At 54.6% G+C, this 26,541-nt stretch overlaps 2 protein-coding genes across 8 annotated transcripts in view; one reads left to right on the forward strand and one right to left on the reverse strand.

Moving 5' to 3' along the window:
• Positions 1–5,687, forward strand: part of DRC5 (dynein regulatory complex subunit 5) — a 21,071-nt gene extending 15,384 nt beyond the window's left edge. For both annotated transcript variants that reach the window (XM_086745946.1, XM_010129850.2), the window contains 3 exons: positions 507–1,075; positions 2,149–2,598; positions 4,511–5,687. In XM_086745946.1, the coding sequence (XP_086602072.1) occupies positions 507–1,075; positions 2,149–2,598; positions 4,511–4,687 (1,196 nt within the window). In that variant the 3' untranslated portion in view covers positions 4,688–5,687. The remainder of the gene's footprint in view (positions 1–506; positions 1,076–2,148; positions 2,599–4,510) is intronic.
• Positions 1–25,864, reverse strand: part of TMEM151B (transmembrane protein 151B) — a 27,274-nt gene extending 1,410 nt beyond the window's left edge. Inside the window, exons 1-4 of one of the 6 annotated variants that reach the window (XR_015258312.1) lie at positions 25,688–25,864; positions 16,751–18,756; positions 16,547–16,665; positions 5,705–11,191 (exon numbers count right to left, since the gene is read on the reverse strand). Coding sequence is in view for 1 of the 6 variants with exons in the window: in XM_086745945.1 (XP_086602071.1) it covers positions 17,320–18,756; positions 25,688–25,780 (1,530 nt within the window). In the remaining 5 variants the exon portion in view is untranslated. Of the gene's footprint in view, positions 1–5,416; positions 5,514–5,704; positions 11,192–12,824; positions 18,757–25,687 lie in introns of those variants that run through there. The other 5 variants (XR_015258313.1, XR_015258310.1, XR_015258311.1 and 2 more) reach the window with 5 other exon arrangements.
• Positions 25,865–26,541: the final 677 nt, after the last annotated feature.

A 26,541-nucleotide genomic window follows, 5' to 3' on the forward strand; every position in this document is an offset into this window, starting at 1 on the left:
AGGGGTAGGAGAGACACCTAAGTTAAGATAAAAAGGCACGAGGACTTGCATAATGAGCACACAGACAGTTGTTCTCAAATACTGTCCTTCCAGATGCTTAGAAACCAAAGGGAGAAAGTTCAGCAAATGACAAACCAAGCTCTCCCATCACTCTAAGGCTGAATTAGCTCTCTTGGGAACAGAAGCCCTGCTCTGAATATAAACTGCATTCAAATGAAATTTAAACTGGGAGCTAAGTTCTGATGCAGTTCTCAAATACTATGGGAGTAAACCTAATTACGCTGATGTTTTATTGTAGAAGTTAGAAATCCCACACAGAAATGTAGATTAATCCTACGCATTTTCTGCCAGCTTAGCTCTCTGCACCAGCCAGGAAAACTGAGATGAGAGCCAGTGTCAGCAGAGGGGAGGGCATGGGTACTCAGCTGGGTGCCCGGGCAGAGCCATAGTTCCAGCCATGGTTCCTACAGCCCAGACCAACCTCTCCTTCTCTTCATCCCCTCCAGAGAACCCTATTTTGGACTGTCTTCTGCCTAAGCATCAAAGGAAGGTTCTAGACAGGCTCTCCTCTGGCCTTCCGCTCACTGTGACTGCCAACCTAATAAGTGATGAGAGCTACTGGAAGAGGTGCTGCACTGAGCGCTGGCAAGTGTGTGACATCTCCAACTATGGAGACAGCTGGAAACGAATGTACTTTGAACGTCACCTGGAGAACATCCTGAGATGTTTCATCCCTAACACCACAGACCCCAATCAGGTCCTAGAGCTCATCCCGCTCTGCAAAGACTATGTGCGAAAACTGGAGGTTGATCAGTTCCTGCCACCGGTGCAGGTGGATCAAAAGAAGGAGAGGGATGACCTCTCTGATACAGGGAGTGATTTTGGATCTGATGAGGTCTCTGTGCATCACTATGACCTGGGAGTGCTCATTACTGCTCTTCCCCACCTTGAAGAGCTTCATCTCACTTACGGCCTGAAGGATTGTGGCATGAACTTCGAGTGGAACCTCTTTAAATTCACCTACCAGGACTGCTGCAACCTGGCTGTCGCTGTGAAGATGTGCCATAACTTGAAAGTAATGTATTCCAAACCGAACCTTCCTTCCTCAGCTAGATCCTCAAATTGCCTAGGGATAGAAACCCAGGGACCAGTTTTGCTTGCTGGCAGCACCCTTCCTTTTTCAGGTTGCAGTCTGGCAGAGGGCAGACATGTGAACTTACTGGCCCAGTGCTGAGTATCTTGTTCTGTATATGTCCTTGTTAGAACAGGTTGCCAGAGGGTCCGTGAGAAAAATACTTACTTCCACAAAACCTGTTCCCTGTAGTGCAAGAAAAAGCAACACTCCTATTTTAACTCTTCACATAGTTCTGGGAAGGAGGAGAGGAGAATCCCAGAGGGAGTTTTCCATAAGGAGATTTTGGTAGTTATGCTGAATAAACATGTCAGCATGCCCCAGAGGAGTGAGCATGGGGAAGAAGAGCATGGGGAAATACTCCCAGGGTTTTCCTTCTGAGCACTAACACCATCTTCAGTTCTGTGGCAACTGCAGTGCAGATACTCAGCCCCTCCAAAACATCAGTGGGCATTGCTATCCAGAGTGCAGCCAGAGCGAGCTGGCTGAATGCTCTCCCCACAGACTGGCGTGCTTTGGGTACTATTCATCTGCTTGGCTTCCAGGAGAGAAATTGTCTCTCCTGTGGCTATTAAGGTACCCTGTCCACACAGGACATTGCCCTTCACAGAGAGCAGTGTGTTTACCACCATGCACATGCTCATTCAGACAGTGTTCAACTGTGGTCTAGGTTGAGATCTGCTGTTACTCTCTGTAGACATTGGGGCTGCTTTATCTCATTTTAATTTAGCCCCTTGTGTCAGAGATCCTGTGGAGTAAGAGGAGAGCAACAGGCATTTCCAGGAGATTAATCATTTCTCCCTAGAATGGGCATGGGACATCAACAACATGCCCTGCCAGCTGGAAGCATCTGCCCACTATAAAAGCAACTACTTGAGCCTCCTGGCTAGAGGAGTCTGAAGTGAAGGGAGATGAATCCTGTCTGGTGGACCATAGGCTTAAGTCCCTTGAGGTTTTGTACAAAGCTCAATCCAAAGCGCTGGCTGTTTTAGTGTCCCTGTCCTTTATCCCCACAGGTTTTCAAGCTGACACGAAGCAAAGTGGATGATGACAAGGCCAGGCTGCTGGTCCGTAACTTGCTGGATCACCCCTGCTTGGTTGAGCTGAACTTGTCCCACAATCTCATCAGGGACAAGGGGGCACAAGCTGTTGGCAAGTTGATCAGCCGCAGCAGATTAGAAACCCTCGATCTGTGTAACAACCAGATCCATCACCTAGGGGCTCAGGCCCTTGCTCGAGCCCTGGCTAAGAATTCCACCCTGACCTCCCTGAATCTGCGCCTGAACTGTGTGGAGGACAAAGGCGGGGAGGCGATCGCTCAAGCCCTACTGACCAACACCACCCTGAAGTCCATCCATCTGGGAAGTAATAACCTGTCAGAGGCAACTGCTATGCTTTTCTCCCAGGTCCTGGCTCAGAACACCACCCTGATGAGTATCAACTTCTCATGCAACCACCTGGGGCTGGTAAGAGAAACCCCTTCTCCCTGCAGTTTGTGAGCCTGCATGGTGGCCTTGCAAAGCAGATGCTGAGCCCACCCTGCCTCGAAGCACAGAGGCAAATGCATCCCTCATTTTGCAGTCTTGCTGTGATAACAATCAATTGCAAGCAGGGAAGAGACTCTGGCAGAAGGGAGGAAGAAGGACATGTTCTGCGCGCGCATACACATTTATCTCACTCGTTAGGTCTAGCTCTGTTCACAGGACTGAATCTGGCTTCCAGGCTTTGGGCTTTTGGGCAGAGAGGTATTTTTCCCTCAGGAAACTGAAAACTAGGGAGTATGTCTGGGAAAAATCACAGCCACTTCATACATGTGGGAGTAGATAGTAATGATAGGCGGCATGAGATGAGGGCCTTATGCATATCCTCTGTGCTTTGGATCTGCTGTGCCATCTGTCAGTCAGCAGCACACAGATAGTGTCACCCTTCCCAGAATCTCTCCTGTCCGTCACGCACTCAGAGGAGACTGTTAGAAAATTGGCTCAGTTGTTGAGATCCTTTAACTTGCCCTGCAGCTCTGGAGCAGTGCGGTAGATCAAAAAGTGTCACATCTGGGTGCTTGTAAGCGGCTCATAAGTGGTTTACATTTTCTAGACAGAGGAGCATGCATAGATCTTACTGCATCCCTAAGAGCTGCAGTATGCAGCTTGCCCACAAACCAGACCGCTTCTCTTCTGCTGATTAAAAAGAGCTTTAGAAATCTGAAACTAGACAGCCAAATGCAATCATGCTGGCTTTTAAACTTTCTGCTCTGCCTCAATTTTTCTCACTGTCACAATAAAGAGACAGCAAGACCAGCTGTCCCTGCTGGCAGGAATATTGACATCAATGTGTTTGACAACGGTTTCAAAAGGATTTGATGGCAGAAATCCTTTTGTGGGCTCTGAGTTTTATGATCCTGGACATGGAAGACCATTTGAGTTTAATGATACAAGGGGGCAAAGGTTGGAAAGGATAAAACAATTTTTGCTTAGTAAATAATAATCTCTGGTCTTAGCATCTTCCTTCTAATGAGCCCTCCTGTTACCCATTTGTGAAGGTCCACAGCAGCCCAACAAGTGGGTTGGTGGTATTATTTTTGGGGAAATGGATGTCTTTGCTAGAGATGCATCAAATTCTGACCTCTGTACCCCATTAAAAAGAGACTCCTTCCTGGTCCTTTTTGGCAAAGGTCTAAGAGGCAGGGTGCTGGAATGAGGGGACCACCTGGATGGAGGAGATGGGGGCAGGAGGTGTATTTGGTACCTGAAAGAGAATAGCTATGGGTGGAAAAAAAAGTCAAATTTTCACATCCCTAAAGACAGTGCTTCAGGTAATGGAGGGACATGCCCCAGAGTGAGTTGCCTCCTTAAGGCTACATCGCATTTTCTGTCCCATGCAGGCTGGACTTCAGTTGTGTGAGATGTTCCCCCCAGGAAAGCCAGCCCAGCCTGGGAAATGGCATCCAGGCAGGAGACTGCCAGCAATGGGGCTCTCACCACTGTCGAGATGAGATGCAGTGCACTAATCACACCGCCATTTGTCCCCAGCCAGCACTGAGCTGGGGACCGGGGGACAGGGAAGAGCGGAGACTCCTCGCAGGTTATCACCAGCCATGCTATTAACCAGCCTGAGCTTGAGGACTTCTGACACGGTACCCAGAGGGAGTCATTAGCATGTGTCACATCACTGAGTGCTGCATAAGGTTACACTCTTTCCCTGTGTACTTCTCCTGTGAGCAACATTTTGGGCCTGGGTGAAGGCCTTCGTCCCTTTTGGCTCCATCTCATGGGCTCCCCATCACCGACAGCAGAAGTTGCCCTAGGGAGGAGGGAAAGGGAGCAATACACCTCACTTTTGGATCTCCTCCTTTAACCCTGCCTTCTCACCCATTTGCAGGATGGTGGGAAGCAGCTGCTTGAAGGGCTGGCAGGTAACAAGACTTTGACCGAGTTCGACCTCCGCCTGGCAGAGGTGGACCAGGAGACTGAATACCTCATTCACCAAATTGTGTGGGCCAACCGGGAAGCGGCGAAGCTGGGGTCTTTGCAGCAACCCCCTGCCAAACCCCCATGAAAAAAACACTCCAGAGAGCAATGAGCTTTCCAGGTGCAGTATTGGAGACACTTTACTTCAGAGGCTTGGTTTTATTAATATTTCTGAGAAACGCTCTACTTGTGGCTGCCAGCACAGGCTTTCCCAGATCCCTGTCATCCAACCTGTGACTTAACATGAGATAGACATTAGACCTCACGGGACTGTAGTGACATCACAGAAGCAACCTGCCTCTTGAGCCCTCTCCCCCACTGCAGCCAAGACTAAATCCCACGTCCTGTGGTGTTTCTTACGTGCCCCATAGCAAGCTTAGTTCAGACAGCTGGATATTGTTCCACCTGTAAAGCAGCTGAGGTGAAGTCTCTATCATCTAAATTGTCTAGTCAGATATTTTAGGCTTTTTGCTGAGGAGGATGTGAGATGCATAGAGGATAGAGGGAATGTTGTTTCTAGTTCCTCGTCAGCTTTTTCTGGCTATTGCTCTGCTCAAGGATTTATTCATTTTTGTAGCAAAATCTGTCTGAAGTCTCAAATATGGGCAGTGAAAAGTAAAAAAAAAAAAATTAAATACGTCTCTTCATCATGGTTTCCTGCTTTGGGTTGCTATGCCTTTGATCAGTGCTAGCTTGCTTTGCAAACAGGTGAATTCTTTACAACCAGATGCTTACCTTAACTAGTAGTGCTCTTCTGTGCAAACTTGTAAAAAAAAGTCTTTTGCATACTTCAAGGTAGAGGGTTCCCTGCAGGACTGCTGGCCCACACAGCCCACAGGGTTGAAAATGCAGCAGCTTCCTTGGGCTTGGAGGAAAACAGAGCAGCTTCCTTCTGCCCCATGGACTGTGGCCACCTGAGGACAGGACAGGGCCCATAACTGATTGCCTCGGTCCTTCAACCGCCCCACTCAGGAGAGGTCAGCAGGGAATTAAGCAAGCAGGCTGACCCCCATCCCCTCCCACCCTTCTGTGCAATGCAGGGGCTTCAGACATCTCCCAGCCCTGCCCGGCACCAGGACTCACAGACACACCGCTGGCAGCCACCTCAGTGAATCATCTGAAACTTTTATTACACCGATTTGGTTTACAATCTTTGTACTTTGATATTTCCAACAAAAAAGGCAACATTGTGATATACTGTTTGTACATATATAGAGAGACAGACAGAGCTAGATCATACTGACAGAGTTGAAAAGTAAAAACTGTTTCCCAGTGTTCACAAAAGAATTTGTTCGCCACATACCCGCTTCTGCCTTGCTCTGTCTGATGGATACAGACGCCCGTGGTGCCTCTGGCTGCTGGTCCCTGGCCAACAGGACCTTTACTTGCGCCGTGTCAGGCCCGCATAGATCAGAAAGGATGGAGTGCGAGGCTGTCCCTGGTGGTGGTGGCTGCACGAGGGGTGCCGAGAGGGCACCTCAACTATTCATGGATGCTCCAGGGGCTATGTCCGCAAGAAATCTTAACCAGCGGCAGCAGCTGTGAAACCTCCCCACCTGGGCGTCTCTCACTACTTGTTTCCCATCCTCGAGACCGAGGTATTGAATAGATTTATTTATTTTTTATTTGCATTTACAAAATATTTCCACTGAATGACACACCTGAATGAGATGAGAACTCATGTTCAGAAACAGCAGAAAAGACCCAGATCAGCATCAGGCTGATGAAGGAACAGCTCCAGCAGTGAGGGTGGAGTGGGGGCTTAATGGGGGTGGCCTGCTCCTGGGCAAGCCTGCCTGTAACTCCAAGTACAGGGCTGCATCTGGTCAGCCAGTTGTGCAATGAAAGCTCGTGCTGGGAGGGCAGCGATGAGGTCTGTCAGATATGCTAGCAGACACATGAGGATTGGCCACCAGAGCCAGTGAGGAACAGGGATGGAAACAAAAGGGCTTGGGAAAATGTACCATCACCAGAACTGACTTGCTTTCCAGGCTACTCAGGGCTCCTCTTCCTGCAAATGGCCGAGACTGTTAACACCACCTGAGCACCCTCCAAACCCACTCCTGGGCTGTCAGGCTCAGGAATGCCTGGACAGGTAGCTACTGCCTGGAGAACCCTTTGCCTTCCCTCCCATCGATCTCTTAACCAAAGACTAAAGCCCAAACCAAGCAGCCTGCACCACATCCAAGACCAACAGTCCACTATTTGCCAGTTTGCAAGGATTGAAACTACTTCAGCCGCCATACATGCTGGCAAAAAGAAAGCCCTGACAGCAACAGCAGATTGTCTGCATGTGAACACTCCTGTCATTGATGGGTCACCTGTCAGCTTCAGGTCCAGTTACCAGTGTGGGACTGCCTTGCAGAGAGGTAACTGGCAGGTTACTAGCAGGTTACACTGTGCTGGGAAGGGCACGTGCCAGCGGAGGGCCAGTATGGGCCCCTTAGCTCTCCCATGAGATCCATCCCCAAGAAGCACTGCAGGCTTTTGAGGAGGGAGATCAGACGGAGGCCGGAACAACCTCCAGCACCTTTCCTGTGAGCTGGTCTTCCCTCCCATCACCACCCACCGACACGGCGTGTGCGGCACTCAGCAGCAGAGGGACCCCAGCCAAGCTGGGAGCATCCCCCCCACCTGTGAGTCTGCATCAGAGTGATAGGGGGAGACAAGGGGTGGCCGGGAAGTAAAGGAAGGAGAATGACACAAGGGCTTTCACTTCGACTACGCTAGCGGGTGCCCCGTTGGGCCAGAACAGGGGCGCCCGGCTGGCTCCCTCCCGCAGCAGATGGCAAGCCCTGCTTCCGCTGCTCTGAGCACAGCACGCGCAGCAGCAGGAGTCAGTGGCCGGCTTCCCAAGCCTGGCGGCTTCTGCTCACAGCGACCCAGGCATCGATTTGCAAGGTGTCACGCTGGCATATGTCATAAACAGGACAGCAGGGTGATTTCAAGCACTGACTGGAGGTGGAGGAGCAGGCTGCCGCAGGGACGGGAAGAGGATCTGCATGGAGATGGTTGCTGCATTCAGCCTCTCTTTGCACCGACGGGGCTGGATTTGTCTACACTGAGCTTCTCTCCCTCCCTGCCAGGTACCTGCTGGCCCTCTGTGCTGCCAGCCGAGGTGCTGCTGGCTGGGGTTCAACAGCAGGGGGGAAAATGGTGGGGGGGCTGTGCGCTGCCCCAGGACAGCACAGTAGAGTCACGTCTCCAGACAGGGTGAGGGCTTGGGCTGGGGCAGCCTCGGAGCATTCCCAGGTCACCTGTCATAGGGGCAAACTATGAAACTGAATTGGGGAGTACATGTCACATTTGTAAAACACAGCACCAAGCACTACCGGTTGGAAACGCGCAAGGTACGGGCCACAGCCCTACACCCCAGACAACTGACGCAAGATCTCCTGATTGCTGGGGACCCACCGCTTTACCCGGTCGGCACCTACAGCACCCGTGCCCTATGTGCAGCAGCATCCTTCCAAACTCCCTCACCAGCCAGCCCTGGCACGGGTCCACGCACCGCCCTGCTGACTTTTGGCTAACCTAGACTCTCTCCTGCTTCTTCCTTCAGTTGCAGTGAAGAGGGAAGAAGCCTGAGCTCATGCGGCTGGGAAGCTGGGGAGCTGTGCAGAGCCAAGCTCTGCACCGGCTTCCCTAGGCAGAGGGGACGGCTCAGAAATGAAGTGTTCCTCCTCCCTACAGGCTATGCCTGAAATAGCCAAGCCTGTCAGATCCCCGTCCCCGGCCATGATGGATTAGCCTCTCCAAGGCACAGGGCAATTTATTCATTAGTGACATTTACACCTTGTGGCTGCATTAGCCATTGTGGTTTGGTGACACGTGCTCAAGCTGTCACTGCTGGGCTTGAAGGCAACATCACTGCTCTGACAATGCAGCAGGGCTCGGCCTGGGCACCTCCGCTTGGAAATACCTTCTGCCTGTCGCCTTGGCCAGAGCGTGCACAGCCTGCTTTGAAAGCCCACTTTGTTCTTGGGCTTCTCCATCAAATGCCCTGCTCCCTCCATTTCCCTCTCACCCTCCCTGCCTCGCAGCACCACTGCTCCAGCACAGCAGCCTCCTGCTCCGTCTTGTTTTGCATCTCCCGTAAAAACCATGGCATCTGCAAAGCCTTTTACAGCTGTTCTCGTACAGCCCCTCCTCTCCACACGTCTTGCTGAGCATTCACACACTATTCTCAGCTAGCTCCTCCATCAGCCACGCCTTGTTCAGCCCACACCAAAGCTGCTCTTGGTCCCAGCGGAGAAGCACAGAGCCCATGTTTGGAGATCCTCCCAGCAGACACGCTGCTTTCACCACGACAGGGTCCCCTGGTCCCGCGTTGTCACAGCAGCCGACCTGCCTCTTCTCCCCAGGGACGGCAGCAGGGCACTGGGGATCAGGACCTCCAAAATGTCAACAGCTTCTGTTTTCTAACTTTGGTCTGTTGAAGTTACCCTGTCTATAAAGGCTCAGAGAAGCGCTGTGAAATTCTCTTGGAAAGCATAAAGCAGTGCAAAAGTGAGGCCAGGATGTGCTGCAACGCTCCGCAGGCTGTGCTGTCTCTCCGCCAAGCGAGCACGCGGCACGCCAGGGCGGGCAGCGGTGTGGGAAGGCCGTGCACAGGCAAACGAGCAGGTTATGGTGAGGTCTGGCCACTGGCATGCCTGAGTCCCATGCATGTGCTGGCCTTTCAGAGCTTGCCTGGGGCACCTAGCATGGAGAGGACTGAAATGATGCGAACACATGGCCTCAGAGGAGTTCAGGGGAGGGGAGTGCTTTGGCTAGCTCAGAGGAATGACAGTTTTTACATCATTTGGGAAGGGTGAGAAGAGCTGGATAGTGTTGACCAGGGAGCAGATTCAGCAGCTCTCCCATTTCAGGCAGCCAGCAAGGATTAGCTTGTTCTCAAACACAGCTTGCTCCATGCTTTTATCCCTGCTCCCGGCCACTCGCTGCAGCAAATATGACACTTCACACCATCTCCTCAGAAAAAACAGGTCAGGAGTTTCCTCTCAGGAGGAACAAGCAATGCCCTGTCACCCTGCAAAGCCCTCGCTGCGAGGATGGACAGGCAACACCACACCAAAGCCGCAAACACACCAACTCTCTGGAGGGCCACAGGTCCCAGCCGTGCACAGGAACACGCAGAAGCCCACCCTGCAACGCATACACACTTGGGTGGATGGCCAGGTCACACCTCCAGGGCCAGAGGAAGACTTTACAAGCTCCGGCCTCCGTTCCTCATCAGCCTATCCCACTGTGAAGCCACAGGGCCACCATCCCAATCTTCCTTGAGCATTTCTTCTCCACAGATCGAACAGAGCTGGCTAAAGTGGAGTGTTTAAACCCACCTCATCATCAAAAATTATTTTTTTTAAGCAAGGATCAGCAATCTGAAACTCTTCTTACAACTGCTAAGGCCTTTTGGTCTCATTTCAGATTGAAAAAGCTGTTGGCATTTCCAAAGTGAAATCTTGTTATTTTGGGGTCTAGTTGTCACTGCTTTTTCCCCAGCCAGCTGAACGGTGCCATGCACGCTGCTCCATCAGGTGTGCCGATACTTTCATTCCCCTCCGCTCGGCCCGGGGAGACAGGCTGTCTCTGGGAGGACAGGTGCAGCACAGAGCCCATCAGCTTCTGGCTGGGCTGAGCAGGAGGCGATGTCTGCTTTCACCTGATCCTCTCTCTGCATCTGCTTCTGGAGATGTGTATAGACTCAAGCTTGTGTTCTTCCAAACCTCTTCACCCTGACCGGTTCATGGGCTGCCATCCAAAGTCCGAATTCATGACACAGCAGCAAGCTGACGGCGCTGCTAATGGACATTGGGACCATGGGACTGATACAAAATACTAAGTCGTCTCACCACATTCTAGCTAGGCTTTTTCTTTCACTAATGTGAGTAGCTAAGATCACAGAAGCGGCTTGTGCTGATGGAGAGTGAAAGAACCTCATGTGTCTGTGTGTGAAGTTAACTTTGCTCTACAAAATCCTCTAAATTATAATCACAGTAGGTGATCCATCTGCTCCCAAAGTTCAAAGGACCGGGGTGGGTTCAGGATGGGCACCGATTTCTCATTTCCCCTAATGAAGTTTACAAAAAACAAACAAACAAACAAAAAGCCCCAACAAAAACAGTCTTCCTCGGGAGGAGGGGAGGAATAAAACCCATTTAGCTTTCCAGCAGCCACTGTGCTTATTCTCAGTGCTGGATGGCCATGCTGCACATTGTAACGGGCTCCTGAAAACCTGGCAGCTTCTGGAAGTGTTGCATAGGTGGATGATGTACCTGTTAGTAGAGCCTGTTTATGAGCTGCAGGCAGAAGGGCTTGCTGAACTCCACAAAGAAACTGTCCCTCCCCCAAGACAGACAGATGAGGTGAGGAGGGAAGGAGGAAGGGGAGGCCATGAGGCCATGGGTCTTGCAGGTTCAGTTCTGTGCTTGGGACCTCTTTTCCCTCGTGTGCAGAAAGGGAGAAGGCTGTGTCCTGTGGGAGAAGGCTTCCCTCCCAGTGCAGTGGAGGTCAATTTTCTTGTTAGCTTGCTTTTGAGGGAGTTGACGAGATCACATCCATGGGCATAACGTTTCCCTTGGTGGAGCAGCTGTGATGGAGGCAGCAGAGCAGAACAATTCAACCCACTGCTTGCAGAGACAGTAGATATTCAACATTAATTCATGTTGGCCAAGTCCCAACACAAACTCTATGCATCAAATCAACACTGTGACAGATAAATTTGTCTGAACTCAAGGACAAACCACTCCGAGGAGTTCCTAAGCCAAGCTCACATTGCTATAGTACCACTGGCTTCCATAAAATTACACTAGGAATGAACATAGCCCATTAATTTCTACCTGAAATGTGACTAAGCCCCTTTCCCCTTTTTCCAGAATGCCCATGAGGAAAAGAGCCCTGGGCAGGCTCAGCACCAAGTCCCCACTGGGCTCTCAGGTCCTGTGAACCAGCCTTCAGAGTGCACATGTACCTGGCCCAATGAGGACTCCAGGTCCACGTGCATCGCAGGAGGCAGTATTACCAGAGAGAGCCAACGCTTACACCATGTCCCATTTCTGAGACGATATGGATCCAGATCATATTCATACAGACTTTATTCCAAGAAGTGAATGTGAATGAAACACGATTAGAAGCACATCTCACAAATTGAGACTTCTAGCTCTTTGGTAACACAGCTGCTTGGTGGTGTTGTAGTTATTTCAGACCAGTGCCCTACAGCTACTGCAGCAGAGTAGGAGCACATTGCAGCAAGGTCGTACCCTGCTAAAAGTAAGGCAGCACCCTGGTGACATCAGATAGCAGTACTGAAGCCATGGTTGGAAAGGCTGGAGGGAGAGCTTAAAAGATATTATTCTTCCCACAGGCTAATCAGCAGGCAATGATTTACTGGCATCAGATGCTACCTAACTTTCTTAAACTTCCACTTAATAAACCTCTTCCTGCAGTCCCCTCTCCATGGGCATCCATCAGCGTTACTAAACAGCCCTGCAGCCTCTCAAGTGTGAGGGGAGAGACAACAAAGAGGGCAAGGACGGACTGGGTCTCAAACACATGCATTTTATGGGGAGTGGAAAAGGGAGGGGGGTGTGCTTATTTGAAATCAGAAAAACAGCAGCTTCCCCAGCACTAATCCTGAGCGTTTGCCTGGTGTGTGGCCCTGGAAGGCTTGGCATTGGCCATAAGATGAGATTCCCTCTCCTTGTCCTAACAAATGCCCCTACAGTTGCTCAAGCCGAAAGCCTTCTCCAAAATCTCGCTCCTTGGCACGGTCTGCATGACATGCAGCAGACTCAAGAAGTACCACCAGGCTGGCTGGTGTCACCGCCTGATTTGCATGAAAAAAGAGCTGGGCACTATCTGGGAACCTTCTAGTGTGTGCTGAAGGGTGGATAAATGGGTGGTGATGTGTCTTGAAGATCAGCTAATCCAGAGCTTTTTGAATGTTCTTTCTCTCTCTTTTTGTAGTTCAGGAAAGCCAGAGAGCTTTTAAGTACTCAGCAAGTATACTGGCAGCAACAGGAAGCACCAAATAGCCCAAACTTATTGTCCAGCCTTGCAGCCAGCAGTGAGGACTAGCTCCCTTCTAGGGAGTGGTGGTGGAACACTGGAACAGGTTGCCCAGAGATGTGGTGGATGCCCCATCCCTATAAACATTCAAGGTCAGGCTGGTTGCTCTCAGCAACCTGATCTGGTTGGAGATGTCCCTGCTCCTTGCAGGGGGGCTGGACTAGATGGCCTTTAAAGGTCCCTTCCAACTCAACCCATTCTACGATGTTTTAATGCCATGAAGCGCCAGGAAGAGGAGTTGGCAGCATTTCCCAGTTCACTCGTCCCAGTATGAGAGGAAAGCCTGCTGACAAGTGCAATGCTGAGCCAGACTCTTGGCCTATGGAAAGCTGCAACCGGTGAATAGCATATGGAAAAAAACCAAAGCCGTCTGACTGCAGAGATCCTCCAGTTATTGACCCCTTGTGCTGACAAGCACCTGGCTTTCACCTTCCCAAAGGGTGACGCAGGCTGTCCTGCTTTCCTTGCATTAAGGGGCCAGCAGCTCTGTGTACTTCGCTCACTTTGAAGAGTTCTGCACCAGAAATGAGGACACAGCCAGTCTGACAGACCAAGGCATTGCTTGCACCTTTGGCCTTCTCCTCTTGCCCAGGCCAGGCTCAGAGTAAGGATACACTCGCTACACAGGGCAAAATTCTGCACTGTCACGCAAGCCAGGGTTTGCCCAGTAAGATCCTGGGGGAGAGAAGACCCTAGGACTGGTGAAAGGAAGGCTGCAGAGACCAGATAATGCTTGCTTGTGTCGGGAAGGCCATGGGGAAAAGGAGCAGAGCCAATTAAACTCACGATCAATGGAGGAGAAGTAATGGGATTAAGATACAGCAGGGACAATCCAGGTTACATATAAGGGAGCAGGCTATCATGAGAAGAGCAGACTGGGCCATTGACTGAGCTGCCAAGGGAATCGTCATCACCGCCACAGACACGGCAGAGAGCAGACATGAGTCTGCAGGAAGAGCAGGCGCCTGATGGCTGCCCAGCCTGGAGCTGTGGCGGGTAGATGTCTGTGTACCGGGGGAGATGGGACCACTCCACCACGGAGAGGCTGTGTGCCAGAACAGGGACAGGCTGTCTTTGGGTATCTGTGCTGATAACCTGAGCTGCAAGAAGAATTAAATCAGCTGCCCTTTGCCCAGGGCACTACGGTCCCTTGCCAACACTTAGGAGGAAACCTATGGGAGCACAACTCCAGTTTCAGTCCGTCCTCTTCAGCTCCACCATTTCTCTGCCAAGCCACCAGGCAGCTCCCATCCCTCCTGCCCAGTTCTGCTCCCCTCCCGTGCCCAAGCATGCCATCCCCCTTTCCTGAGCCCAAGACAGGGCAGGAAGGTCTCCAGCCTGGCAAGAATGGAGTAGGCTGGACCAGGGGGGCAGCTCCACCAGGTGCAGTGGGGTAGGAGTGCCAAGAATATGAAGAAGGAATCTCCGAGAAATCCTGGCGTGCAGTGGAGAGCACTGGTGAAAGAGGTCCCAGTTCTCCTCGGGGTGCTGTGGATGTGGCATGGCCACGGACTGTGGCACAGGGACCCGGCTGCGGCAGGCACTATGTGCACGGAGAAGGTGTTCAGCGGCAGAAAGATTCTGCATGGGTCCTGCAGGCCTAAGCAGCAGCCATGCCTCAAAGGCACGTGTATCCACCCGGACAGACCACCTCCAGAATTACATTTCATGTGTGAAAATGGGGCCAGAGGAACAAATTGAGGCAATCTCATGAAAAGACCTAGAAAGAGCCAAGGAGAAGGTGCCTGAAAGCAGCACTCTGCTGCAGGTGCTAAAGGACAGGGGCACAGAGACCCTACTAATCTGTCCCTATTCTGAGGACTGTCTTTGCCCCAGGGAGCTAAAAGGCCTGCCAAACCCTTGATAAATCCATCTGTCCAAGGCACCTTGGAGGCTGGAGAGTGAAAGACGAGGCATCGCAGCCTAATTTAAGCAATGTGTATAAGATTTCAAAGAGAACATGTTGGGAAGGACAAGCGGACCACGTTCCTCACTAATGACCCATCGCAGTTCCACTGACTGAACGCCTCCTGATTCACCAGGACATACAAGCAGACACCATTATCTCCCCAAAGTCACGAGGACCCTCAGCATAGGCCTTGGCTTACATTAGGCCCTTGGAGAGAGAAGCACAAGCACACAGCAGGCCAAATGTCATCACTAAGCAAGAAAATCCCAGGACAGCCAAGGGGGCTGCAGCCGCTTTCACCGAGTCTGAATCTGTGCCAATAATGATGAGAACAAAACACGGAGAAGGATGTGCCCACACCAGAGACCTTATGCTTCCCTGTTCTCAAAGGGATCCTCTTAATTAAGCCAACATCTAGGTCTGGTAGTGACAGTAAGGGCAGATTACAAGACAGAATCATAACAGAGTGGGATTTTAAGGGCCTTTCTGTTCAAATCACCGTTGTTTGGAATCTAGCAATTGAGATCCAGGAGGACAAGGGCAAGAGACATTGACCAGGACACACAAAGCACAAAGAGCAGAAGAACAGACCACTCTGGGGGCAAAGACAAGCAGAGCCTTACAGTTCCCACAGGTGCCAACCGCTCCAGGCTTGGCAGCAAGAGATGGTTTTCAAAAGAGGACAGATGTGGTGGAAGGGTGCATTTGCAGCCTCCCCAAGACCTGGGAGGATGCAGTACAGCAGCATGGCTACAGAAACAGACCCTTCATTACCAAGTCAACAGGAAGAAGATTGGCTGAAATAAACTAAATGTCTAACTGTTTCGTGTTACACCTTGCCCTTCTGCAATGGGTACAGAGGCAGACACCAAGCTCGAATGCCCCGATGCTAATGGACTTGCTCTTGTCACCCAAGACCTGCTGTTCTCAGCCGTTGTTTGCCCCAGTGGATGAGGGAAGTGTGGTGGGGCTGAGGAGCAGTGCTGTCTGGAGAAATCGCTGGCTGATTTGGCATGCACTCCCCCAAAGAGCTGACTAAAAAGGAGACAGCTTTTCTGAGAATAGCGACATGAGAGATCTGGGGATATGTTGATGGAGAAGGAAGAACTGGGTGCCTGTATGCTGCAACCAGACGCAGCTTCACTGACATGAAGGCTCCTTGCCCAACAGCAGCAAGAACCTTTCCAGCAGGACAGGAGGGGCAGCATGGAGACCAGAGCAGGCCAACCTGCCCTCACAAAAGCAAGGCAGAAGAACGCAGGGGCTAATGGGCTACACAGAAACCACCTCACTTCTCGCAGCCTGACACCTCTCTGCAAAAACCTCCATAGTGCAAGCCGCTTGGTTTTAAGCAGGTTCCCCTCTAATGTATCCCCAGCCCCTGTTCTGCAGAGCATCCCTCACAGCAGACACCTCCCTGCCTCCCAGCTGCGGGTCCTGCACCCACGGTGGGGCCCCACAGAAGGGGAATCCCTTTTCTCCTCATTTCTCCAGCCCAGGTTCCCGACACTCCAGCGTGCTTTCGCATTTCTCCCTCCCAGCCCCTCAGAGCTCTCTGCCCAAACCAGGCTGCCAGGAGCCTGCATCTCAGAGTCTGCAGTCAGGGCCCAGCCTGATCTCATGCAAAATTCATTTCTGCAGACATGCACCAACCTGCTGCTCTACTATCAATAGGTGAACTGCAGCTGAACCTACCAGAGCCTTCCTCGACGCTTGTCTAAACCGATTAGGACACATTTCAAAGCCAGGAAGGGACCCCAGCCACTTGACGCGGTGCCTGTTACCACAATGCCTGTCCCATCCTCTTCCCCAGCTCACTGGAGGCCTCTCGTTTTCTCTTTCCAGCTGAGCCCTCCTCCAGCAAGCAGATCGGTAGCACCGCAGATCTCCACTCCATCTGGGTTCACACATTCATCCCTTCCCTGCTGCTTGCCTGCCTGCTGTAATCCCAAACCGAAAGCCCTTTACCTAGGTGATGCTGACTCTCAGAGCTGGCGTGCCGAAGCTTCCTAAGGAGCTGAGCCTGGGATCTTCTGGAGGTGGTGCCAATCCCAGCAGTAAGAACAGAGTAACAGTCGAAGCATGGTCTAAAAAAAAAAGTGGGGAAGGTGGGGAACGGTCGGGGAGGGAAAGGGAAGAGCTGGATTTGTGGCTTTCAGCCTTTGCTCTAACCTGCCGCTCAGCTCCACGTGCCTGGATGCCCCAGACCTTTCGGCACAGGCAGTTACACGTCACTCCCAAAGGGCCCGTTCCCCTCCACCTTGACAGGGGTCTTGCTCCAGCGTGGGCAGCGGGGTGGGCAGAGGTGCAGCAGGGTGCTTTCTGGTGGCTGCTGGTTCCTCAGAGCACAAGCCAGCCTGGAGCCAGGGCTGGGAGCCAAAGCACCCCTCTCCCTGCATCAGGCCTGTCTTTTTATTCCCCCCTTTGGATCTTGATGCCATGAATTACGATTTTGGGGTTAGTTTGTTTGGTTTTACTTGTTGGGTTGTTTTTTTTTTTTTTGCATGTAGTGGTCGGTCTAGAGTTCTGTGCCATGTCAGGGTGAGCATCAGCACTCACCCCTCTGGGAGGTCAGAGCCACGGTGGGGGGAGCTTTTGCTGGCTGCTGGAGCAAGATGCCATGTCTGCTCCATCCTGACGTCCTCCTGGGTGGGCCATCCCCCTCCCCTGTGCTCCTCTCTCCAAATCCTGCGCTGGCTAAGGCCAGGCAATGGACAATGAAATCTCACCGCCCTCTGCTTTCACAGTGAGGTCTCCACGCAGGACCCGTTGCGGTGGAGGTGACGGTGGTCATGGTTCAGGCAGCCTTCGTTGCGGTGCACAATGAGGATGGGGAAGTAGAGGGCATCCTGGTAAGGAGGAGGGTCTTCCTCCTCCACAGTCACCTGGCTGGAGAGGCGGGTCTGCTCGGTGGGACAGCTCTGCTCATTCAGGCTCCCGCTCCGGCTCTGCCAGAGGCAGCTGCGTCGCGAGCCGTAGAGGCGGCCAAGGGAGAAGCGGCTGCTGCTGAAGGGGATCCTGGGGCTGCCATTGCAGATGCTCAGAGCACTGCGGGAGAAGATGGAGGAGCTGCTTATAGTCCTGTGGCACCGCTCGCAGTTCTGCCGGTAGCCCCCGTACCGGCAAGCGGAGTAGCTGGTGCAGCCGGAGAGCCCCACCAAGTCCATCAGGACCGCTTCCGAGTAGCTGGGCACCAGCTGCTGGTTGGATCGGATGTGCCACTCCAGCTCAGTGCTGTCCACCGTGTTGACACGGGGCATCCTCCGGCAGAAGGAGCGCTCCTCGGCCGGTGTCACCGCCATGTAGTCAAACCCAAAGAGCTTCTCCACATGGTAATGGACGTAGGAGGTGCGGTACTCATTTAGCACCCGCAGGGGCCAGGATAGGGTCAGCAGAGCCGCCACCCAGAAGACATAGTGAGATACGTACCAAGGCAGGTTGTCTGGGTCGGAAAAGGCCACCATGTATTCCTTGAAGTCCACATTTTTGAGGTGCATCCCCTCCCTGGCCTCCATGTAGTCATCTAGGCCCTCGTTCTCCGTGAAGAAGCGGGCCCGCTGGGTCAGGTAGGAGTTCTCCGACTCCACGTTGGCAAAGCTGAAACACTTGGTGAAGCGGAGCCGCGTGGCCGGGTAGCTTTCCAAGTCAATGAGGTCCTTGGAGATGTCCTTAACCCCACAGTTGGAATAATCAAACTCGGCCTCTGCCACGTGGGTGTTGACTCGCTCGTGATACACTTGGGTGGTTGTGTAGGCATCCCCATTGCGGTAGCGGGTAACCTGCCGGGTCCTGCGGACGTAGTGATAGCTGATGGCCTTCCACCAGATGCAGGGGGTGGCCTGCTGCATCCGCTGCACACGCTCATGCACGCTCTCCACGTCCACTTTGTACTGCAGCTCGTTGCGGGTGTAGCAGTGCCAGCACTCCACCAGGTACACCACGTAGAGCATCACCAGGAAGGCCAAGGGGATGTAGACATAGCCATTGGAACAGGGGCTGTCATGGTACATCATGGACTTGCCCTTGTAAGCGCTGTCAAAGGTCAGCCGGGTCACCTTGGTGACATGGCACCAGGTCATGGCTCCCATGCAGCCGTACATCAGGAAGGACAGCAGCAGGCATTTCCAGTGGGACTCTCGGCACAGGGACTTGCTGAGAGACTGCTTCACGGGCCGCTGCTGCTCCGGGGGACGGGGACAAGGGGAGAGAAAACAAAAGAGGAGTCAGTAGGCTGCAGGGGGAAGGGGAGCAGGCAGCGGGATGCCACGGTGGCAGCTGTAGCTCTGTGAAAGGGGACAAAACATCAGACGCTGCAGGGCCCCTAGCCTCAGCGGGCAGGCCAGAGGCCGGGATCTCTCCCAGGATGACAGCCCTGCAGTGTGGGCAGCTGTCATCTCCACTTCCCTTCGCAGCGCTCTGCCCCTCCGCGGGAGACAGCCAGAGCTCAGCTGGACCTGGAGCAGAGCTGCAGACGGCAACTCTGCCAGCCTGCACCCTGAGCATCCCCCTTCTTCAATGGGGAGTAACCCCCACCACTGCCGCGTCCCAGGGAGGGTACAGAAGCACAGCAAGATGGAGGCTGGGGCATCTTCCTTGTGTATCTCAGCTCCTGCACCCATCCCACCAGCACAGGCAGCTCGAACTGATGGGTCGTACCACCTGAACACCTCACCACCGCATCCCACCGCACCTCTCATCACTCGCCCACAAGTCTCTCTCCCCCTTTCCCACTAAAAGCTGACAGCAACATTCAGACTCTTCCTACCAGGGCAGCATAAGCGGCCTGGGGTGCCTGTCAGGCGGAGCAGCAGACCTTCTGCAGCTGGAAAAGCCTCTGTTTGGTAATGGCGATTCCCACCACAACACTTGGCAGCCCAAGGGGCTCTGAAGTGCTTCTCAAGTGCTTTATAAACCACACAAATTAGAAAGTACTTTACCATGACTGCAACGCAGCCACCTCTGGTGGGAGAGAGAGTGAATATGGAATAATGTCCCAAAAAGCATTCAGGCTGGAAGAGAAGAGCACCCTACCAATCTGCAGCAGCAAGGGAGGGCAAGCAGAGGGTCATGGCTGCCAGCAAATGTCCCTGTCTGCACTGGGATTTGGGTCTGACAGCCCACACTTCTGGAAAAACTGCTCTCAGGTCTTTCATGGAGAGGAAAGGGCAGGACTTCAACAATAGGACTTTTAAAAGAGATTGCACTGGTGCCTTCATCATAGGAACTGTGCAAGATTTCACAAAGACCCTGGAAAAACTCCCACTTAAGGAAACCTCTGTCACTCTCTGCAACACCCTGAAGTCTCAAGTATTGATCCAGCTTGGTCAGTGAGACCCAACAGTATCTCACCCAAAGCAAGAACATGCAAAGAGGTTATTGCCTTCTTACTCAAAAGACTTAATCCAGCACAAATACCATCCAACCCAGCAACCTCCAAAGACGCGATCTGAGAGGGGGCAAGAACCCCAGCCTTGTGCACATGCCACCAAACTCACTAAGAGGCTTTCAGCTTTGCTCTCCCTCCCCAGCCGCAGGCAGCACAGCTCCTGAGCTCACCTCCGCCGTTGCAGGGGCTTACACCAGCTGTAATGACACCGCTCAAGGCAGTGAAGTCCAAGCCGGGCCCCATCCCTCCGCCATTCCTGAACGCACTGAGCTGGAGGGGTCTTTCATCCAGGGCGTCCAAAGAGCTTAATGGGCTCATGCTGCTAGGAAGCAGGGGAGTTGCTTTCAGTCTTGCATGAAAAAGGAAATGAAAGCAAGAACCAGAGCTCACAATGTCACTGACAGGTCTAGGGACAGACCTGGGCCTCTTATTTCCTCTAAGAAATCCCCCTTACTCTCCCTGAAGAGCCCCTCAGCCCTGGCTTTGTTCCCTAGAGTCCCATAAGCCAATCTAACCTCCCTACACCTTGCCAGAGCCTGGGCACCCCATGCCAGTGGGACTTCTGCCACTGCGATTAGCAGGACTGGATCTGGCCCAAATCTCCAACAGAGGTTTCTCTCCCAGAGGCAGGGAGCTTCCCTTCCCACCTGCCCAACAGCCAGCCTGCGATGAGCAGAGAAGGCGGCACATCCAGAGGGGTGGCGAGGGGAACGTCCCACTGGGGTTCCCAAGTATGAGTAGCGTTGAGCCCCACCTCTTTAGGGCAACCAGCTGAGAGCAAGAGATGGTGATGGAGACAGAGAGCCCAGGGAAGACAGTGGGGTACCGCTGGTCTGCAGGCAACAGCGAGGGGCACAGGTTGTGCCCCAGTCTTCCCAGCGCAACCCTCCACTGTGGCAGCCTCACGGCCACAGAGCAAGAAGGGAAGACCAGATAAGAGAAAAGGGAGCAGGGAGAGGATGGGGGGGCACCTGAGCTGTGCCCTCCCTGCTCAGGTCCAGGCTGCGGTTACAAGAGGCTGCCCGGGTCCCTCCGCCTTCGCTGGGCTGCAGCGCGGCTCTCCCACGCTGGGCTGCTGTGCCACTACCCAGCGGCTGAAGGTTTCCTCTCCCACAGCCACCTTCCGCTTTGCAGGAGAGCGGCGGCAGCCCTGGCTGTGAGGGTCTAAGGAGGAGCGTGGGGGGATTTGAGCAGGCACAAGCTAACCCTGGGGTGTCTGTGGGGAGAGAGGGCCGGCACAGAAACAGTGCCTTGTTTTGGGAAGGGGGAATCTGCAAACGGAGCGCAAGGAATAAAGCAAAGCATCCAGCTCACTCATTTGGCGAGTTGGGGAAGGGGCACCAAGGAGGCAGGTCTTTGGCCAGGTCCATCTCGGAAAAGCAAATTCCACCTCCCAGTTGCTCCCTAGCCCCTGCACCATCCTGCTCAGGAGAAGAGGGATGCTGGCTGTCGCCCTGCAGAGATGCAGGGCAAGCCCGGCTGCGGTTACCCAGCCGGGGCAGGGTGGCAGGGAGCGCGATGCAGCCCAGGCTTGGTTCCAGGAACCGTGTTAGCAGGGCTCTAGTCCACGCATTAGTCTCCTCCTAGGACTACGCAGCATTTAGACATTGCAGCGCTTTTACAGGGTCACACTAACCCCTGCTGTAAACTGTTTACAACCCAGCTTTGTCCTAGGCTTTTGAGGTAAAAGGCATACACATCGGCCGTGCTGGTGGGGTTTCCGAAAGCTGATCAAGTGCCAATGACAGGGGATACAAACACAGCAGAGAGGGAGGAGGAGCCAGCTGCAGAGTCTAATCCCAGTAGGAACTGCAGCATCCCTGCTCCTCTCCTGGGCTGCAAAGGGCTCACAGGAGCTAACAACCGGCTCCACGGCTTCCCCCCCGCAGAAGCAGTTGAATAAGGTTGCCCCTTCGAGCTCTTAACCAGCCTTGGAGAAGTCCAGCACAGCAAACATCCAGATGAGAAAGCTGGGGAAAGGGAAATCCTTTCTGTCCCAGAACAGTGTCACTGGGAGGAGAGCAGGCTCTGATATAAACGCCATCGTCATCTGCTCACTGCAGAGGATGGAACAAGGCGAAAGGCTTGCCCTACTTCACTGCAAACGGGGCTTCCCTCCATCACCAGGAGCCTCCCCCATTGCTCAGGGCTGGGCACTGGAGAGCGGTGAGCAAATCCGCTATTGCAGGTGCACATGAGCATCTCTGCAGTGCCAGAGGGCAGAACTGCTTCAGTCATGGCTCGGCCAACCCCTTTGTGGGACCCCAGTCAATGCTCTCCTCTGTGCTTCGGTTCACCACATAGAACACATGGGAAAACCCCTACCAGGCGCCTGGGCGCTAACCCAAGCACACACTGGGAAGGGCAAGGGGTACAGTGTTGCTACAACCTCCTCTCCCTCATACACAGTGTTTGCTCTGAGGTAAAAGGAGATGGAGTCCCACACCTACAGCTGCTGCTGTGAGATGGACAGGAAGGGATGGAGGGGATGACTTACAAGCAGCCATGAAGCAAATGGAGACGCTCGCAATGCACAGGGCAGAAGCAGTAGAAGAGAAGGCTCCCGCCACTGCTTGCACTAAACGCCTTTAGTGGGGATTGGGGGAATCCTCTTCTCTAAAAGGCCTCGAGGGGATAACCTCCCAGAACCTCGGTGGCCAAGCACATGAGCCAAAAGACCATCATCGCCCCTACAATCTTGGCCCTGCAACTCTGAATACTAAACAACTTCAGAAATCCTTCAAGCTCCACAGCTCCTCTCTGAAACAGCCTGTCCCTGGCCTCATCTACCACATCTAGCACCCTGCCATTTAAAAAGCATTCCCATGTCCTCACCTCCCGTGCCTCTCACCCGCCTCTCCCTCCAGAGACCCACCTGAAACCTCCGATTCACCCCCAGTAAGCTAAGCCCTGACTTCACAAGATGCCCTGGTGTTCACAGGATCAGGTGTCCTACAGACAGCCCTCTACAGGGCTGAAAAAAACAAATCAAAAGCCCCAGAGCAGCAGCCTAAAGGTCCAGGTAGCTCCTGAGTGCCAGGCTGTGGCAGTGGCTTGCAGGGGACTCCAGTGGGACCCCTGAGCATCAGTTTCCATGGCTGTGCCCTGCCGATCTGCTTACATCATGCAACAACTGAATAAGCCTTCTCCCCTTTGACCTCAAATCCCCAGAACAGGGCAGGTGGGGAAGATCCAGTCATTTCTAGGAACTGCCACCATCTTCCAAGGCCCCAGACAGACATTGGCAACTCCTGGTCAGGATGGTCCCAGCAAACCCCCACATCACACTCCACATGCCTACGGCCCCAATTCAGGAACCACCTGCCTCAAGAAAGAGCTGGCTCAGCCCCAGGCTGGCAGCATTGCCAACTGCAGAGGAAAGGGGAAGGCTGAGCATCCAGGAGCCAGGGAATCTTGCCAGCAGTCAGCTCCTGCAACCGTACTAAGGTCTCCATTTTACACAGCAGCTTGGAGGAGGACTGGTTCTCTCCATCGGATCCCACCTGAGCAGCAGGACAAGGACAACTTCTAGCTTGTTCCCAAGCTGAAGAGCTTGTCCCTTGGCATTTCATGCCCTCCAAGGTGGAAATGCATTGCTAACTGAGATTCAGCTCACCATCGTCAAACGTAGGTGCACGCATGTGATGCCAACTGGGAACAAGGGCTCAGCCAGCCCTGTACAGCCAGCTCCAGCTTGCTGCTTGCCTTGCTGGGACAAGCTGAGCAGCACCTGAAGCCCTGCAGGACTCCTAGGTACAGTGACCTGAGACACATCAAGATGAGGCAGCTTCAAACAGGACAGAACTAATTTATTTCCAATTTTCCAGTCCCCAGGCATCTCCTCTGGCTCCATACCAGTCCTGGCTAACGGGCCCTTACAGGTGGATTTAGCCACGCTCCGGGGATGCTCAGCAGTGCTGGCAGCAGCAGTGGGTCCTGACAGGAGCAAGGACATCACACAGCCAGTGGGAAGTAAGGCTTTACACAGGCACTGTAAGGGAGCAGGAACACCCTCCACTCCCAATATTTCTGGGGGGGACAAGAGGGTTGCCCTAGCTCAGTCCATGAATCCAGGCTCCCCACTAAGATCTCTCCTCAGTGCATCAGAGGAGATGCACCAGCAAGCACGGCTGCAGGAGAGGCTGCAGCTTCCCTCTTGTCCACCAGCTGCTTCATGCAAGTCCGTGATAGCTTCTGCCCTTAGCCTAAACAGCACAGGTCATGGACTGGAGCCCTTTCACCTGCTCCCACGGGATAATACTGACACCCTAGTTGGCAGCCACAGCGAAGCAATCAAAGCCCAGACAATCTTCTCGTAATCCCTGCAAGACAGGGGACACTGTAGGCGAGGGAAACTCACCCGGGCACTGCCCCTGCTACCCTTTTTTCATCCAAACTGGCTCTCGCTCTGGCACCTCTCAAAAGCCGCCATGCTCTCCTGAATGTAGCACCAGCACTGCCAGGGCACCGTGGGCATGAGACCACGTCACAGCACGGCACAAGCATGTCCTCACAATAAAAAGGCGCCCCGCAATTTTAGCTTCACTGGTCAGGATGGGTTTGGAGAGCCAGGGCTCAGGGCACCAGGGGCTGTTGAATGGAAGCAGGAAGAGAGGAACAGCCGCAGAGCAGAGTACATGGGATCTGTACAGCTTCCCAGTCCTTGAGCTTCAGCATTCCTCTCCTGCAATTATTTCTATCTAAATATAAGTCTGTATATATAGAATAACTGTGCTTGGGCATGCATATTCCTCCTAAGCCAAGGAGGCAGAGAATACCAGGATTATGCAGCACTTGCTAACCGCAGCTCCTCAACAGCAGAGGACGAGTGATGCGCCAGCTTCTGAGACACCCCCCAACACCCCATCCCCAAAAGCTGCCCCTTGAGCTATGGTCTCACTGGCGAGGACAACCCACCACGCCAGGAGAATGCTGCCCTTCCTGCACTGCCTAGCTGCCCACCATGGGCTGCCGGCCCCATGGCCTACGGTGGGTCTGGCCAGTCAGTGCGGTGGCTTTCTCTCCTCTCGGGAAGCCCAAGCCGCAAGCAGGATCTGTTGGGGGGTGCAGAGAAAGGGGCTCCCGCACCTGCTCCTCCGTGCTGCTCCCCACAGACCCTTTTTGGCGTTTGCTGCCTGGACTCCAGAAATCATCAGCTGGGAGAGGGACACCGCAGCACACGGGGAGGCGAGGCTGTGCGGGTACCCGGCCTTGCCCTACCCCGCACCTTCTGCTCTCCTCAGCCAACCTCCGGCTGGGAGCAGCCCCCAGCGATCACCCCGAGCCCTCTCCCCTGCTGCCCACTGCCCCTTCCCCCGCAGTGACCCGGGCGACCGTGTCCAGGCACCCCCCCTAGGTCAGGGCGCAGGAAGGGGAAGGGCAAGTGGGGAGGACTCCATTCCTCTTGCCGTTGCAGCGAGCCCAAGCGGCGCCCCCCGTTTCTCCCCCTTCCTCCTACACCCCAGCTACCCCCGACCCCATTCCTCTGCACCAGGCGCTGGCTGCTGCGCCCGCCGGCACCGCGGCGACGGGCGAGCGATGGAGGCGACCCGCTTGCCGCCGACGGCGGGCACCGACGGGCGGGCTTCCTCGCCCCCGTCCACTCCCTCCCGGCCCCCGCAGCCGGTGGTCAATGAGCCCCATGCAAAGCGGGCGGGGAGGGAGGGTGGTTGGGGGGCAGCCCCGGGCGGGGGGTGGGATGGGGGGGCGGTCGCTGCTCTCACCTCCTCTCGGGCCCCCTCCGCCTCCTCCTCCGGAGGCACCGGCGTGCTGCTGCCTCCCTCGCTGGCGGCGGCCGCCGAGGCCGGGGGGGACATGGCGGCGGCGGCGGGGGACGCCCCGCTGGCGGTGCCTGCGGGCTGGGCAGCCGCATTATCCCGCCCGCCGCCGGGCGCTGCCTGGCCGGTGTCCGGGCGGGCGGCGGGGCGGCGCGGCGGGCGGGCGGCGGGGCGGCGCGGCCCCCATGGCCCCCAGCCGCGGCACGGCGCAAGGGCGCTCGCCGCCCGCCGGCCCCCGGCCCCGCCGCAGCGCAGCGCAGCCCAGCGCCGCTCCCGCGCCCGGCGCGGTGGAGGGCGGGCAGAGCCGCGGTGGGAGGGCCGCGGCGGAGGAGGGGTGCGAGGGGGTGGGGGGGGGACGGGACGGGACGAGCATGGGGTGGGGATGGGGGCGCGGTGGGGTCCGCGTGACCTTGAGGTGCCGGCTGTGGGCAGGGAGCCCGGTGCGGCCGCCGTTCGGGACCCCAGTCGGGGCGAGGGGTCCTGCTCCCAGCCCCACCGAGGTGGGGGCGGGGGGAGTCAGGCTGGCCGGGGCGGCCAGGTGGCCTTCGACCTCGGCCGGGCTGCCCGATGGGGAGGCGAAGGGGTCCCGTGGCTTTTCCTCCCCGCGGGGTGAGCTCGGAGGACCAGGAGCGCTTTGCGTGAGCTCCGGCTCTGTTCTGATCCCCGGGCAGCCCCGGCTGGTCTGGGGCGGGGGGTAAGGTTGACTGTCAGCGCCAATGCCGGCACGCAGGGGGAAAACCTTAGGTCGGGCAGCGTTTTCGCTGCTGTGACCTCCATCGGGCCCGAGGACGCTCAGCTAG

Source organism: Chlamydotis macqueenii, chromosome 3 (assembly GCF_036417535.1).
Source record: "Chlamydotis macqueenii isolate bChlMac1 chromosome 3, bChlMac1.mat, whole genome shotgun sequence".
Classification (NCBI taxonomy): Eukaryota; Metazoa; Chordata; class Aves; order Otidiformes; family Otididae; genus Chlamydotis; species Chlamydotis macqueenii.